The sequence below is a fragment of the Chanodichthys erythropterus genome, chromosome 6 (genome assembly GCF_024489055.1).
Source record: "Chanodichthys erythropterus isolate Z2021 chromosome 6, ASM2448905v1, whole genome shotgun sequence".
Classification (NCBI taxonomy): domain Eukaryota; kingdom Metazoa; phylum Chordata; class Actinopteri; order Cypriniformes; family Xenocyprididae; genus Chanodichthys; species Chanodichthys erythropterus.
This window is the reverse complement of record NC_090226.1, coordinates 11,581,518-11,595,149: the sequence shown is the minus strand read 5'-3', so window position 1 is coordinate 11,595,149 and position 13,632 is coordinate 11,581,518. Positions and strand designations below refer to the sequence as shown.

Genomic DNA, 13,632 nt, shown 5'->3' with positions numbered 1-13,632 from the left:
TAAAATATCCAAAACTAATTTATTTCAATATTTTAATGTCCCTGAACAGATCTGTTTATTAATGGCATAGATATTATAGTATAAATTATTATCACTTGTATACAAGGACATACAGAATAAGAAATAGCATTTAGAGTTATATAATGGCAGAAAGAGCAGGAAGGGGAATATTAAATGGAAATATTAATAATAATTGAATAAAAATGTGCAAAAGAGACAATATAAATCTAGTCCCTCCTTAAAAACAGCAAATCATATGTTCAAGATGGATATCCACATGTCAGAATCCTGTAAATATGACTCGAAAAACAAACAGCACACCATGGTAATTTTTAAATCTCTTTTTTCCTCTTTAATGTATTTACAAGCTTTACATTTCCTCTGTAGTTCTTCATTACAAGAACAATCCTGGCAATGCTCTGACATTAGTGTTTGCGCTTCACCTTCAATGCATACAGGTATTTGATGTCTGGATAATTTTCATTCTGTTCAGGATGCATATTAATTTTTATTGTGTTTGTCATGTTATTTGCAAAGTTCGCAAAAGCCGAAGCAGAAGAACCAGTGGTGGGAATTTCTCCAAACAGCCTGAAACATCAGCAACATTAGCCGATCCCGGACCTCGAGCCAAAAAACGTATCCGTTTAATTGTTTCGCTGGAAATATTTACCCTGTTTTAAGGTAAATCACATGAATCCAGGGAGGCTGCTGACACATTTAAACAAAATTAATATTATTGTTATGATACATGTTTATTCTGTTATTTCTATCAATGTTCTTTTTGCCTGCAAATGTTAAATAGAACTCCATATTTGCAGTCTCTTAAAAAAATAATAAATTAAAGACTTCAGAACCTATTTTAAGTCTCTTCTTTTAAAAGTAACAAAAGAAAAAAAAAGTCAAACTTTAAAACAAAAATATTTTCTATATATATGATACAAGTATTTAGTGTTCCCTCCGTGTTGTAGAGAGTTCCAGCTCAAATTGGCCAGCGTTTCAAAGTCAAAGTTCCTGTGTCTGCAGGAGTAGGTGTGTGTCTATGGCTAGACTTGTACAGTCTGTATGCATTTCATTGTTTGCGTCAGTAGGGGGCCTCAGGGCGTCGGCCACCTATTTATGTCAATTATCCTCAGACTCCTCCTCCGCCTCGCGTAACCAGGTGAAGAAAGCAGTGACCGACTTCAAAGCTACGCCTTTTCCCTGCTGTTCCGCCGGGTCTTTACTCGTTTCCCATTGATAGAAAGCGTCCTCCGAAATAACGTCCTCATCGTACAGACAATCGAAAAACATTCGGAGTAGATCTGTGAAAAGAAATAGATCAAAATTACAATCCTAGGAATCTTGCATTCTGATTTGGCATCTTTTCTTTCACCAGCTACATACTAGGTGGTTGATCCAGGGTGACAATCAACGACTGAAGAGCATAAAGTGCTTGCAGCTGCCGCTCTGTGTCCGAGTTAAGGTACTTATGTAATATAGGCAGGCGTCTCTGGATGATAGCAGTGTCCACTCTACAAGACGTGCTTTCATCTGAAGAAGAAAGAGATGAAAGCAGTTTCTCAAAAGGATGATGGAGATGAATCTGTTTAATAAAAGGTCCAAGAATAAGTAGTTTGCTTACCTTTTACTGCTGCTTTACATACAGCTGTCATTAAAGCTCTTAAAAATGGAGAGGAACTCATTTGAGATTCGTCCAAATTAGCCTGAAAAGAAAAGTCAATTTCTTGAAATTGTGTCGTATACTTGAAATGTTTTTTTTTTTTTTTTTTTTGGCATATGTTTTTTTATACAAGAGAGGTCTGTGAGTGTGTGTCTCACCTCGATCCAGTCGAAGATCTGTTCGTCACTGGCCATGTCTTCTAGCAGTAGCTGCTCCATTTGTTTGAAGAGCTCCTCAGGACTGAGGCTAGGATTAGCTGTGGCCGGAGAGACAGGGGAGACGTCTGTCACGGTGAACTCTAACTTCTGGAAAAAGAGAAAAAATATATTTTAAGATTGCAATACAAAAGTTTGCAGGTGGTAATAAATGTTTTTGAAGAAGTCTGCATTTATTCCTGTGATAGAAAAGCTGAATATTCAGCATCATGAAGTCCATGAAGATCTTCAGTGTCACATGATCCTTCATCATTGTAATATTCTCATTTGGTGCTCAAGAAACATTATTACAGCTGTGCTTCTAAATATATTTGTGCGGATAATTAATTTTTCAGGATTCTTTGATGAATAGAAAGTTCAAAAGAACCCCAATTATTTAAAATATAAATCTTTTGCAACATTATAAATGTCTCCACTGTCACTCTTGATCAATTTAATGTGCCCCTGCTGTATAAAAGTATTCATATCTCTCTTTTTGAACGTTACAGTAAATTTGATGTTTATATAGATCAATTTGGAGCAGAAGTCAAAGTTACATACACTGCCCTCCAAAAGTTTGGAAACACCCTAGAAAAGTGGGGTTTTGGACAAAATTGGCATGAATCATTGTGATAATTTTGCACTGATAAGGGACAACACAAACTACTAAAACATATCTAATTGGTTCATTGTATTCTAAACTTAATTGGCAATCAGTTGTTGAAGCTATTAAGGTGTGCTGTCCCAAAAATCTTTTACAAACCTGGGCCAAGTTTAAACCAGTAACCAGGCATCACAGCCGGCATGTCTGGGCATGTCTGACTTTGACATGGATATATTGCCATTATTATGTAATCAAAATGAAAATTATTATTGCTGGTCTTCAATGATAATGTCAAGTTACATTAATGTATTTGCACCAAAAAATGATAAGGATTTATGCTGATATCGTCCAAAACCACACTTTGCCAGGGGTGTTTCCAAACTTTTGGAGGTTAGTGTACTTTACATACAGCTGTCATTAAAGCTCTCAAAAATGGAGATGAACTCATTTGAGATTCGTCAAAGAAAGAAAAGTCAAAATAGTGGTTGCAGAAAAATAGTGATAAGTGGAAGAAAGTGGGTAAAATCCACAGAATAAGAAAAAAAAATGTTTTGTTGCGCCTTTGGATGTCAGAACCGGAATGCAAAAAATACAGTCTTCATTTTTATAGAATGCCGTCATTGAAGACGCCCATTAAAGCTAAACGCAGACATGTTTTGTTGCAAGTCACCGACTGGACTGATGAAACCTGCAATGACAGGTTTCTATTAAATGACAGGCTACTATTAAAGCATGAATTTGATGTAAACAGTAAGTCTACATAATATTCACATATGCTGTTCATAGGGGACATACATACATTAGCAGTTACTGCATGAAATAATATTCACACCTAAAACATTAACATAGATAACTTTTAAACTTAACCAATAACATTTTTATCTCACAATTCTGACTTTTTTTTTTTGCATTTGCATTTATATCTCCCAGTTCAGACTTTATAACTCAAATTTGTGAGTTTGTATCAATTCTGAAGGAAAAAAGCTGAAAAAAAAAAAATCCGGGGAAAAAAACGAGTATATCTCATAAATCATTTTTTCCTTCTAACAAGAGATATAAACTCAGATTTGCGAGAAAAAAAGTCAGAATTGTGAAATATAAACTCGAAATTATCTTTTATTCCGTGGCTTCCATAGACTGTTACTGCGGAACTGTCATTTTCTACCACCTGGTAGGCTCCGCCCACAAAAAACATCATCGCTGTTTACAAACACAAAATAGGTCTATTCGCAATTAGAACAGTATCTGTCTAGCACAAAACAATGATTGGGATACCCCCAATAAAAAAGAAAATGCCACAATTTATGGAACTCAGTCAAAAACTAATGATGAACGGCAGCATTTCACTTTTATTTTGGAAAAAAAAGTGACATGTGAAGGTCAAGCATGGTAACCCATCCTCTGCTTTTAACCCATCCAGTTAGTGCTCACACATTAGGAGTAGCGAGTAGTGAACACACACAAACCGTGGACATACACACCCGGAGCAGTGGGCAGCTAGCCTGGTAATACCAGACTCTGCTACTTCACTTTGCTTCGTAGACAGAGTCTGGAATGGCATAATAGAGAAGTGTTTTCTCTCTCGCTAGGGGGCGCTTGTCTGAAGTTTAAAATCATTGGTTAACTGTAAGCCAATCAGATACAGTACAGCCGCATCGAAGCACAGACATCATGCATCGAACTCAAATCTATGATTGAACTTCCACTGTAAACCTGTTGTAAACACATGATAAAACAAATGTTTATCAAACACTCTTCTTGCTCTGGCTTCAGTTTGAAAAAGAGTTGAATGTTCTCCATAACAGAGCGAATTGCATCCTGTGTCTCGTTTCCCATTTCCACGGTCGTTTCGGTTTTCGATTTCTCTAACCTACAATGTAAAACTCGGCGCTTAGCATCTACGTCATGGCTCTCAGCCCGCCCTCTGTTCGTTGATTGGTCCGGCTGTTTCCAGACCGGTGGCAAACAGAAAGCTCTGACGCTGTATCAGACTGAGTACAAAAGCAAAATGAAGTTGAGCGGAAGTAGGAAGTCTGACGTAGTCAGGCTAGTGGGCAGCCATTTTTGCAGCCATTGTGGCACCCGGTGAGGTATTGGGGTTAGGTGCCTTGCTCAAGTCATTTCCTGAGAATCAAACCCACAACCTTCGGGTTACCAGTCTGACTCTCTAACTATTAGGCCATGACTGCCCCCAACAAATTTTGTTTAATTATTGTAACGTCCATTACAATATTATGTAAAATATTTAAAATGAAACACAGGTCTCAAATGAATTGGTAAATTGAATGAATGAATGAGGCTTCCTAATAAAGAAAAAGATCTAACATTTTTAATCAAGTGTTCTTGATTATTACCTCAGTTTGTGGTAAGAATTGTGCAACACTGCTACTTGTTAAAAAAAAAAAAATGTTTGTTACTGGACAAGCTACACTTTTTTTGAAAACAGCAGAACTACTTTCACAAAAAAATTTAGTTCATTTATTTATGAGTATTTGAATCTGGGAAGGTGTTCAGGCTGTATTTGCACCTGTTGTGAGATGAAGGCAGGAAGAAGTTCTCCCTCAGGCAGGAAGTCGGCCCAGTTAAGCCCAGACTCTCTCCACAAGTCTCCAACTTTCCTATGGCTCTTTAGCACAAGTAGACACATGTAAATACACAAAAACACAGGAGCCAAAACAATACACAAAGCTACTTTTCTGCAAATTGTTACTGTCACAGAGGTGTTTGTGTATGAAAGATGATCATTTTTGGCAGCATCATGCAGGAGCCCCTAAGCCACAGATGGATCAACAAGATAAAGATGAACTCAATGCTCTAAAACACCATGTCAACAAAAGTTGAGCTTACCATTTGTTTGCATAGTAGGTGCAGTATTTCAGAAAATAAGATGGCAGCTCTTCCCACAGGGAGTAGCGGCTTACTTAACTCACTGTAGAAACAAAACAAATCTCCATTAGATGCTAAACTGATTCCCTCTGACAGCTGTAGCCTGTGTGGACCTGGAATGACTGCAGCTACTGTGCACTCTCAAACTGTTAAAGCCCCAGAAGTCATAAAACCCAATACATTTAGGAAGTGGTGAGTTTTTACTTATTTATATTTAGAATTGAATTCTGTATTTCAACTTTTTGTGAACACCAGTCTCAAATCACAATCCAAAAAAATGAAAAAGTCCATGTTGACTTGAATAAAAACTGCGCAGCATGCTTTGGATACAGTCATATATTCACTAATATATTCTTGTCTACAAAAGTTGTGTGTCTTTGGATTGTTTTAAACCAAACTTTTACATAAATTATTCAAAAATATTGTAAAATGTTCTAGTAGTGTAATAGTGACAAGGTAACTGGGTAAGGATGCATGCTGTATTTTTTTTTTTTTTTATTAAACGTTAAATATTATTTTAATGAAACACACAATTTACATTTACCCCAGGTAAATTATTGTATTCTCACTTTGTTAATTAATTTATTATTGATTGAAATCAATATTAGTTGACTTTGAAAAGAATTTTCCCACTATTCTGAAGCCTAATTTAAACTTTTAGATGTAGTCTTAAAGGGTTAGTTCACCCAAAAATGAAAATTATGTCATTAATTACTCACCCTCATGTCGTTCCACACCCGTAAGACCTCCGTTCATCTTCGGAACACAGTTTAAGATATTTTAGATTTTGTCCGAGAGCTTTCTGTCCCTCTATTGAAAATGTATGTACGGTATACTGTCCATGTCCAGAAAGGTAATAAAAACATCATCAAAGTAGTCCATGTGACATCAGTGGGTTAGTTAGAAGTTTTTAAAGCATCGAAAATACATTTTGGTCCAAAAATAACAAAAACTACGACTTTATTCAGCATTGTATTCTCTTCCGGGTCTGTTGTCAATCCGGGTTCACAACTCTGCAGGGACGCTGATGACGTGTTATCCGGTGTGCCCGAGCTTCGTTTACAGTCTGAGGGAGACGCACGCTGTATTCAAGCTATTCTACATTGTTTGTATTTTGGTATTGCTACATTTTTTAAAATGGTGCGTAAGTGTGCATGTCGCAGATGTCCTAATCGCCAAAAACAACAACGTAAAAGTGCATTACCAACGCCGACAGATGAAAGGATTCAGTGGAATCAATTCAATGGAATCAATTCAATTGAATCAATTCAATGGAATCAGTTCAGTGGAATCAATTCATTGGAAAGGATTCTGGAAGAGAAGACAATGCTGAATAAAGTCATAGTTTTTGTTATTTTTTGGACCAAAACGTATTTTCGATGCTTCAAAAACTTCTAACTGACCCACTGATGTCACATGGACTACTTTGATGATGTTTTTATTACATTTCTGGACATGGACAGTCTACCGTACATACATTTTCAATGGAGGGACAGAAAGCTCTCGGACTAAATCTAAAATATCTTAAACTATGTTCCGAAGATGAACGGAGGTCTTACGGGTTTGGAACGACATGAGGGTGAGTCATTAATGACATAATTTTCATTTTTGGGTGAACTAACCCTTTATTATATTATATTATATTATATTATATTATATTATATTATATTATATTATATTATATTATATTATATTATATTATATTATATTATATTAATACTGGAGCTTTAACAGAACATGCATTTGTTAAAACGTCCTTTGAAAGGAGATTCCACCTCAAAAGAACAAAAAAATCTATTAATTATGGACAACATTGTCGTTGGGTTTTAGGGGTGGAATGTCCTTTTATCACAAATTACACAAAAGCACCAAACAGAACTCATAAGACCCTTCTCATTCAGACAGTGTTAGGCGTGACCTGTGGGGTCCTGACCTGAAAAGCTCTTTCATGCTGATTCCTCCTTCTCTCAACAGAGGACTGATCAGTTCAGCAAGGTAAAGCCAAATGAAGGGAATATCTATGGCCATATCATCAGCCTGCTCCAACATCTCTGAAAACCTGTAGAGTGAAGAGAACTTAGCGCTTTAATACCATAATATGAAAGTCCATACATATCCTAAAATCAAATGTAGTACTTTGATTGCTGTGATCACACTTGTAGTTCAATTCTCTTGGTTATTTTTGGTCCAGACCAAAAAAGGACATGATACATTTAGTCCTGGTTTGCTTAGCGTTTACACTGTCATTTTTGAGAACGAACCTAAAAATATTAAGCCAAAAAATGCTTTTATGAAGTATACTTTGCAACGGTACTTACTGAACATTCAAAACAATGCTGTGTGTTGGGCTAAATGTGCTTGTTTTGTGTAAATATGATGGTATTTATAGCAGCTGAGAACTCACAAACAGCTTATAAAATGTGTAAAGGAGTCAAAACGGTGTCAGGAATTCCTCCGTTGCCCACAAATGAAGATCTGCTGCAAGGAGATGACAGTTCTGCCGGCTTTACCGAACTGTAGTGAGCATCGCAAGTCTTTTGATGAGAAAAAACAGGCATGCTTGAACATCACATCCTGTTTTTGGTTTATTTAGATGGCTTTGGTCTGTGATGCATTCATACTTCAGTTGATACCAGAATTTAATTGTAAGAAGATAGAGATCCCCTGAAAACATGGGTCTCGGTCTGCTTGTTTGGTGCGCACCAGGTTTCAAACGGCAGTGTTCACACTTCAACCGCACTAACAGAGCGTTCACACCAGACTTTGATTTAACTGAACCAAACCTGCCAAAGAGCTAAACCAAAGTGTGAACACATTCTTCATGGAATGTGTGTGTGTGCTCACCCTTTGTAGAGTTGAGAATGGGGTAAAATGCCCTTCTGAATAAGCTGATAGTAGAGCAGTCCCATATGCTCTCTGGCTTTCTGACTGCGCTCCAGTGTGCACTCAAGACCCATGCGCACAAACACATATAACAGAGAGGGCTGCTCCATCTCCACTACACACTGCACTGCCTCCTGCACACGGACACGAACACATTAACACAGTTTACAGTACTTCAGTACAATCAATCACATAGCAGATATTCAAGTTACTTTACACACACTGAATCAAACACAATACTGAAAATTTGTATGATAGCATAGACACTATTACAAAGAAATATAGACTTTCTAAATGTATCATGGTGGAAAAAGGGGAACATACTGAAGACTTCCAACCATTACATACCAGAATTCAAATTTGCCCAATAATGGACTGGGCAAAAAATATTAAATATTAACAATATTAAAGGATTATGCCAAAGATTATACCTTGAGGTTACAGGGGAAAACTCGAGTTTCAACTTGATTTTTAATTCATAAATTGAATCTATGTTAATTCTATGAATCCTGTTTTTACCAAATATTAATACTTACTAATATAGTACCTTTCAAAAGTTATTTAACATGTTTTTAAGTCTCTTATACGGTGGCCCAGTAGTGCACAACACAACGAAATTAAAAAAGCAAACATAAGTTCACAACACAATGAAATAAAGCCACAACACAACTAAATAAAGCCACAACACAACTAAATAAAGCCACAACACAACGGAATCAAACCACAACACAACTAAATAAAGCCACAACACAACTAAATAAAGCCACAACACAACTAAATAAAGCCACAACACAACAGAAATGGTCCCGACCACTTAGGGGCTCTCAGAGCTCGGTAATATTACTATTCCTTGTCACTGTTCTATAGAGTCGACAGTTTTACAAAGATATCAATACCATGATTAGTTTTAAGTATGTAAGCATTGTATATCGACATGAAATATTAATTAAAAAACAACTACGTTTACAATAGCTGCATATTTATACTTGTGAATGACTTGGCGCGATACCACGGCGCACGGAACATCCACAAATTCCACCAAGTGGTTAAAACGTATAATTTGTATTCATTAAAATTACTTTTAACATTTAAAAACAGACATGTTCAAATTCCAAAAGTTGTTAGTTCCTGTTGGTAAGACTGAAAAGCTTTGGAATTTGAACATGTCTGTTTTTAAATGTTAAAAGTAATTTTAATGAATACAAATTATACGTTTTAACCACTTGGTGGAATTGGCAGACGTTCCCTTCACCATGCACCGTGGTAGCACATCAAATCATTCACAAGTATAAATATGAAGCTATTTTGCACGTAGGTGATATTGAATTAATATTTCATGTCGATATACGGTGGTTACATACTTTAAACTAATAGTGGCATTGATATTACTGCCGACTCTATAGAACAGTGGCAAGGAAAACTAACTTTACCGAGCTCTGAGAGCCCCCTAGTGGTCGGGGGCATTTCCGTTGTGTTGTGGCTCGATTCCGTTGTGTTGTGGCTCGATTTCGTTGTGTTGTGGCTCGATTTCGTTGTGTTGTGGCTTTATTCCGTTGTGTTGTGGCTCGATTTCGTTGTGTTGTGGCTTTATTCCGTTGTGTTGTGGCTCGATTTCGTTGTGTTGTGGCTTTATTCCGTTGTGTTGTGGCTCGATTTCATTGTGTTGTGGCTTTATTCCGTTGTGTTGTGGCTCGATTTCGTTGTGTTGTGGCTTTATTCCGTTGTGCTGTGGCTTTATTCCGTTGTGTTGTGGCTTTATTCCGTTGTGTTGTGGCTCGATTCCATTGTGTTGTGAACTTATGTTTGCCTTTTTAATTTCGTTGTGTTGTGCACTACTGGGCCACCGTACTCTTATGCTCACCACGGCTGCATTTTATATTTGATCAAAAATTCAGTATAAACTGTAATAGTGAAATATTATTCTAATTCTTGACTAATTGAATATTTTAAAATATAGTTTCCTTTGATGGCAAAGCTTTCAGCATTATAATTCCACCTAGGTCCCTGTGATGTTGTACCTTGTAGTCATTAATGTGCAGAAACTCATCGATGATGGACTTGGACTTCCGCTCAGCCTCCTCTTCGGACAGGACAGGCTTTTCTGAAACACCAGTGACCTGCAGCGTCTCTGATTTCACTGCAATGAAGCAGAAGCTCATTATTTCAAATATAAATTTCATTCATGGGTTATGCAGCTTTAATCTATATGCACTCGCTAGTGTGAGAATGTGTCCTGCCTTACCTGTCTCTGTGGCTCTGCTGTTCTCTATCTCACATTTCTCCTCTGAGATGCTGGCTTTGCGAGTGTGGTGCGAGTCGGGCCCCTCTCTCCGCGTCTCCTCAGGGGCCATGTTGTCCGTTAGCTCCTTGGCGCTGCTACCTCTGCTGAAGGGCCCCGGTCGTGATGACCCCAAATTCACCAGCTTTTCACTGCGCTCACGACCGGTGCTGCCTCGACTGACAGAGACATACAGAATAAAACGAATGAAAAGATATCCAACTTTTAAATAGTTAAATTCTAAATTTTTATTTCTAGCTCATCTGTTTTCAGGTGTTGGTTACCTTCCCAGTGAGCGTCTGGAATCGGATTCTGAGTTTTGGGCTGGAGGTAGGCTGGGCTGAGCCGTGGATGACTGCAGTGCTGAATAACGGTTCAGGGTGCCGCTGGCAGAGCGTGTCAACTCTGGAAATATGAGCATACATGTACACATACACGTAATATACAAATCAGTAATCTAAACCTTACTGAATGGGCGGTCAATTCAAGAAACATGAATAACAAAGTCTTGATTGTTCCTTCATATCATGTGTGGATTTTTCCTCACCAGAGTCACTGGCTTTGGCTCCGCCACTGCTGCCCTTTATCCAGTTCTGAGCCCGCGGACCCAGCTGAATCTTTTCATCGATTTGAGGCTGTGATGGGGGATTGGTTGGGGTTCAGGGTACGAAAGAGAGCATTTAATACCTCACAAATGTTAAAATACCTGATTATTCATTGTTAAAGCACATTTGGACCCAATGTCAACCTATTCTGTGCTGCAGTTAAAGGGTTAGTTCAGCCAAAACCATGAAAAGCTTTCTGAACTCCATATACACAGCAATGTCATGACCAATTTTAAGCCCCAAAAAGGTAGTAAAGACATTTTTAAAATAGTCCATGTGACCACAGTGGTTCAACCTTAATGTTATGAAGGGACAAGAATACTTTTTGTGTGCAAAAAAAAACAAAAAACAACAACACTTTGTTCATCAATTTCTTCTCTTCCCTGTCATTCTCCTACAATGTTCATGTTGTAAACACAGTCCAGAGCTTCCGGGTTCTACGTCAGATAACCGGCAGAAGCTCTTGGATTTCATCAAAAATATATTAATTTGTGTTCCGAAGATGAACAAAGGTCTTACGGATTTGGGACGACATGAGGGCGAGTACTTAATGACAGAAATGTCTTTGTTGGGTGAACTAACCCTTTAACATCTGAAATTATAATCAGCAAGTGGCAGTGTTACCCCAATCAATTTTGTGCTGATATATCAGATTGTATGCTTTTATTCATGTCAAAAAATGTCATGTGTCATGTGCAGAGGCCAATCTCTTCACCTTAGAGATCTTGGGGATCTTTGTGGGGTCGATGGTCCTGCTGTTCTTAGTAGTGGGCACGGTGTTCCACGTCTCCTCCCTCTGTGACCGCTGTTCTCTCTGATCTGTAACCACAGCCACAGAGCAGTGGGTTACACAAGTTACTTCACAACAGATCACAACTAGTCAATATTAGCCACAGAACATTGAATCAGAAATGCCATTAGTTTAAAGCAGTGGTTGGTTCACAATCATGACAAATCCACATTGTATGCACTTCCACAGGATGAGGACTTGAACTGATGCAGTAAAATCGACACCATTGTTACCGTTCATATCACTGTGTATACAAGCCTCCAGGGCTGAAAATCAGATGGCAATGGGCATTTAGATTCCAACATGCGCTGTAAGCGGTAGACCAATCACAACAGACTGAGCCGAAGAGACGCAGAATCTTTGATCAAACAGTTTCAGACACTGTGAGGAAAGAGGTGATGCTGCAATGTATATTACAAGAAAATGATTGTTTTTTGACCTTTGATGCATGTAAACCTATTATAGGTGGCCTCCAAAGCAAAATTAGAAACCTTCAAAATAGCATAATAGGGGCACTTTAAAATAATTAGTCAAGTTACTGTTGCATGAACAAATTCAACAGAGCAATCAAACCTGGTTAACCATTAATCTCCTCTACAAACAAGCCATTTGCTGTCTGGAAAGCCTGCTGTCCAAACAACAAGTTCCCATCAATGTTTTGATCTCATCTCGGAGTATACCTGATGGGTGGTATCCTCTGGGTGGCGCTGTACTAGGTCTTTTATGGCTGGAGATACACTATAAGCTTTAAGTGCGTGCTGTGGATCTCACCTGGCCTCCTCTTGATATCCTTCGACAGAAGCTGCTGATGAACCTTCCTCTGTTCTTCCTGCTCCTCCAGCTTGGCCTCTTTATGAATCTGCTCTATGGTTTTAGGGCCCTGGTCTGCTCTCCGAGAAACCCAGTTATGCTGGACAATATAAATAAACAGGAAGATCAGATGTCTATGATTAATTAATCAATGTCATTTTGTAAAATAGTTAAATTCAACTCCAAACTATATAATATTACAAACCATTCAGATTTTCTAAAAGTTGGGTACAATAAATACTTGAAAGAAGAATCCCTCCTCTTTTTGTCTCTTCTCTCTCACACATTTTTATCACTCGAAAGTGAAAACTAAATGTGAGGAATGCAAGGGAGAGACACCAAGCTAAAATATGCTACGGGCAAACAGATGTGAACCATGTCATGGCCAAAAGTTATAACCTTGGTGATAATGTATTTAACCTTTGATTGTTTTTGGGCCATTGAGTTCAGCATTTCTATGTCCTTGCCAACATTTTCACTGGCCTCAATAAAAAAGTATACATTTAGAATTGTACAATTATCATATAATTCATAATTTTCAATTAATTTATATTTTTAAAAACATTTCAATAAATGACCTAAAACACTACCGTTCATAAGTTTATTTTAATATTAGTTATTAGTTAAACTAACATTAGTAAGATATTTTAATGTTTTTGATCAAAAACAGTAGAAACAGTAATATTGAAAAAAATGTAAAATAACCGTTTTCTATTTTAATATATTTTAGAATGTAATTTATTCCTGTGATGGCAAAGCTGAATTTACAGCAGCCTGTACTCCAGTCTTCGTGTCACATGATCCTTCAGAAATCATTCTAATATGCTGACAGTTGTGCTGCTTACTATTATTTTGTCGATTTTTTTTTTTTTTTTTCAGGATTCTTTGATGAACAAAAAGTTCAAAAGAACAGCATTTCTTT

The 13,632-nt window shown here is 37.5% G+C and overlaps 1 protein-coding gene across 4 annotated transcripts in view; it reads right to left on the bottom strand.

Annotated features, from left to right (window-relative positions):
• Nucleotides 1–45: 45 nt before the first annotated feature.
• The window catches only part of eif4g3a (eukaryotic translation initiation factor 4 gamma, 3a), a 59,858-nt gene continuing 46,271 nt past the window's right edge, over nucleotides 46–13,632 (bottom strand). For all 4 annotated transcript variants that reach the window (XM_067388026.1, XM_067388029.1, XM_067388028.1 and 1 more), the window contains 14 exons: nucleotides 12,672–12,810; nucleotides 11,826–11,929; nucleotides 11,053–11,140; nucleotides 10,790–10,910; nucleotides 10,470–10,684; nucleotides 10,246–10,364; nucleotides 8,189–8,361; nucleotides 7,278–7,403; nucleotides 5,306–5,387; nucleotides 4,986–5,084; nucleotides 1,819–1,965; nucleotides 1,622–1,703; nucleotides 1,384–1,530; nucleotides 46–1,301 (listed from right to left, as the gene is read on the bottom strand). In XM_067388026.1, the coding sequence (XP_067244127.1) occupies nucleotides 1,120–1,301; nucleotides 1,384–1,530; nucleotides 1,622–1,703; nucleotides 1,819–1,965; nucleotides 4,986–5,084; nucleotides 5,306–5,387; nucleotides 7,278–7,403; nucleotides 8,189–8,361; nucleotides 10,246–10,364; nucleotides 10,470–10,684; nucleotides 10,790–10,910; nucleotides 11,053–11,140; nucleotides 11,826–11,929; nucleotides 12,672–12,810 (1,824 nt within the window). In that variant the 3' untranslated portion in view covers nucleotides 46–1,119. The remainder of the gene's footprint in view (nucleotides 1,302–1,383; nucleotides 1,531–1,621; nucleotides 1,704–1,818; nucleotides 1,966–4,985; nucleotides 5,085–5,305; nucleotides 5,388–7,277; nucleotides 7,404–8,188; nucleotides 8,362–10,245; nucleotides 10,365–10,469; nucleotides 10,685–10,789; nucleotides 10,911–11,052; nucleotides 11,141–11,825; nucleotides 11,930–12,671; nucleotides 12,811–13,632) is intronic.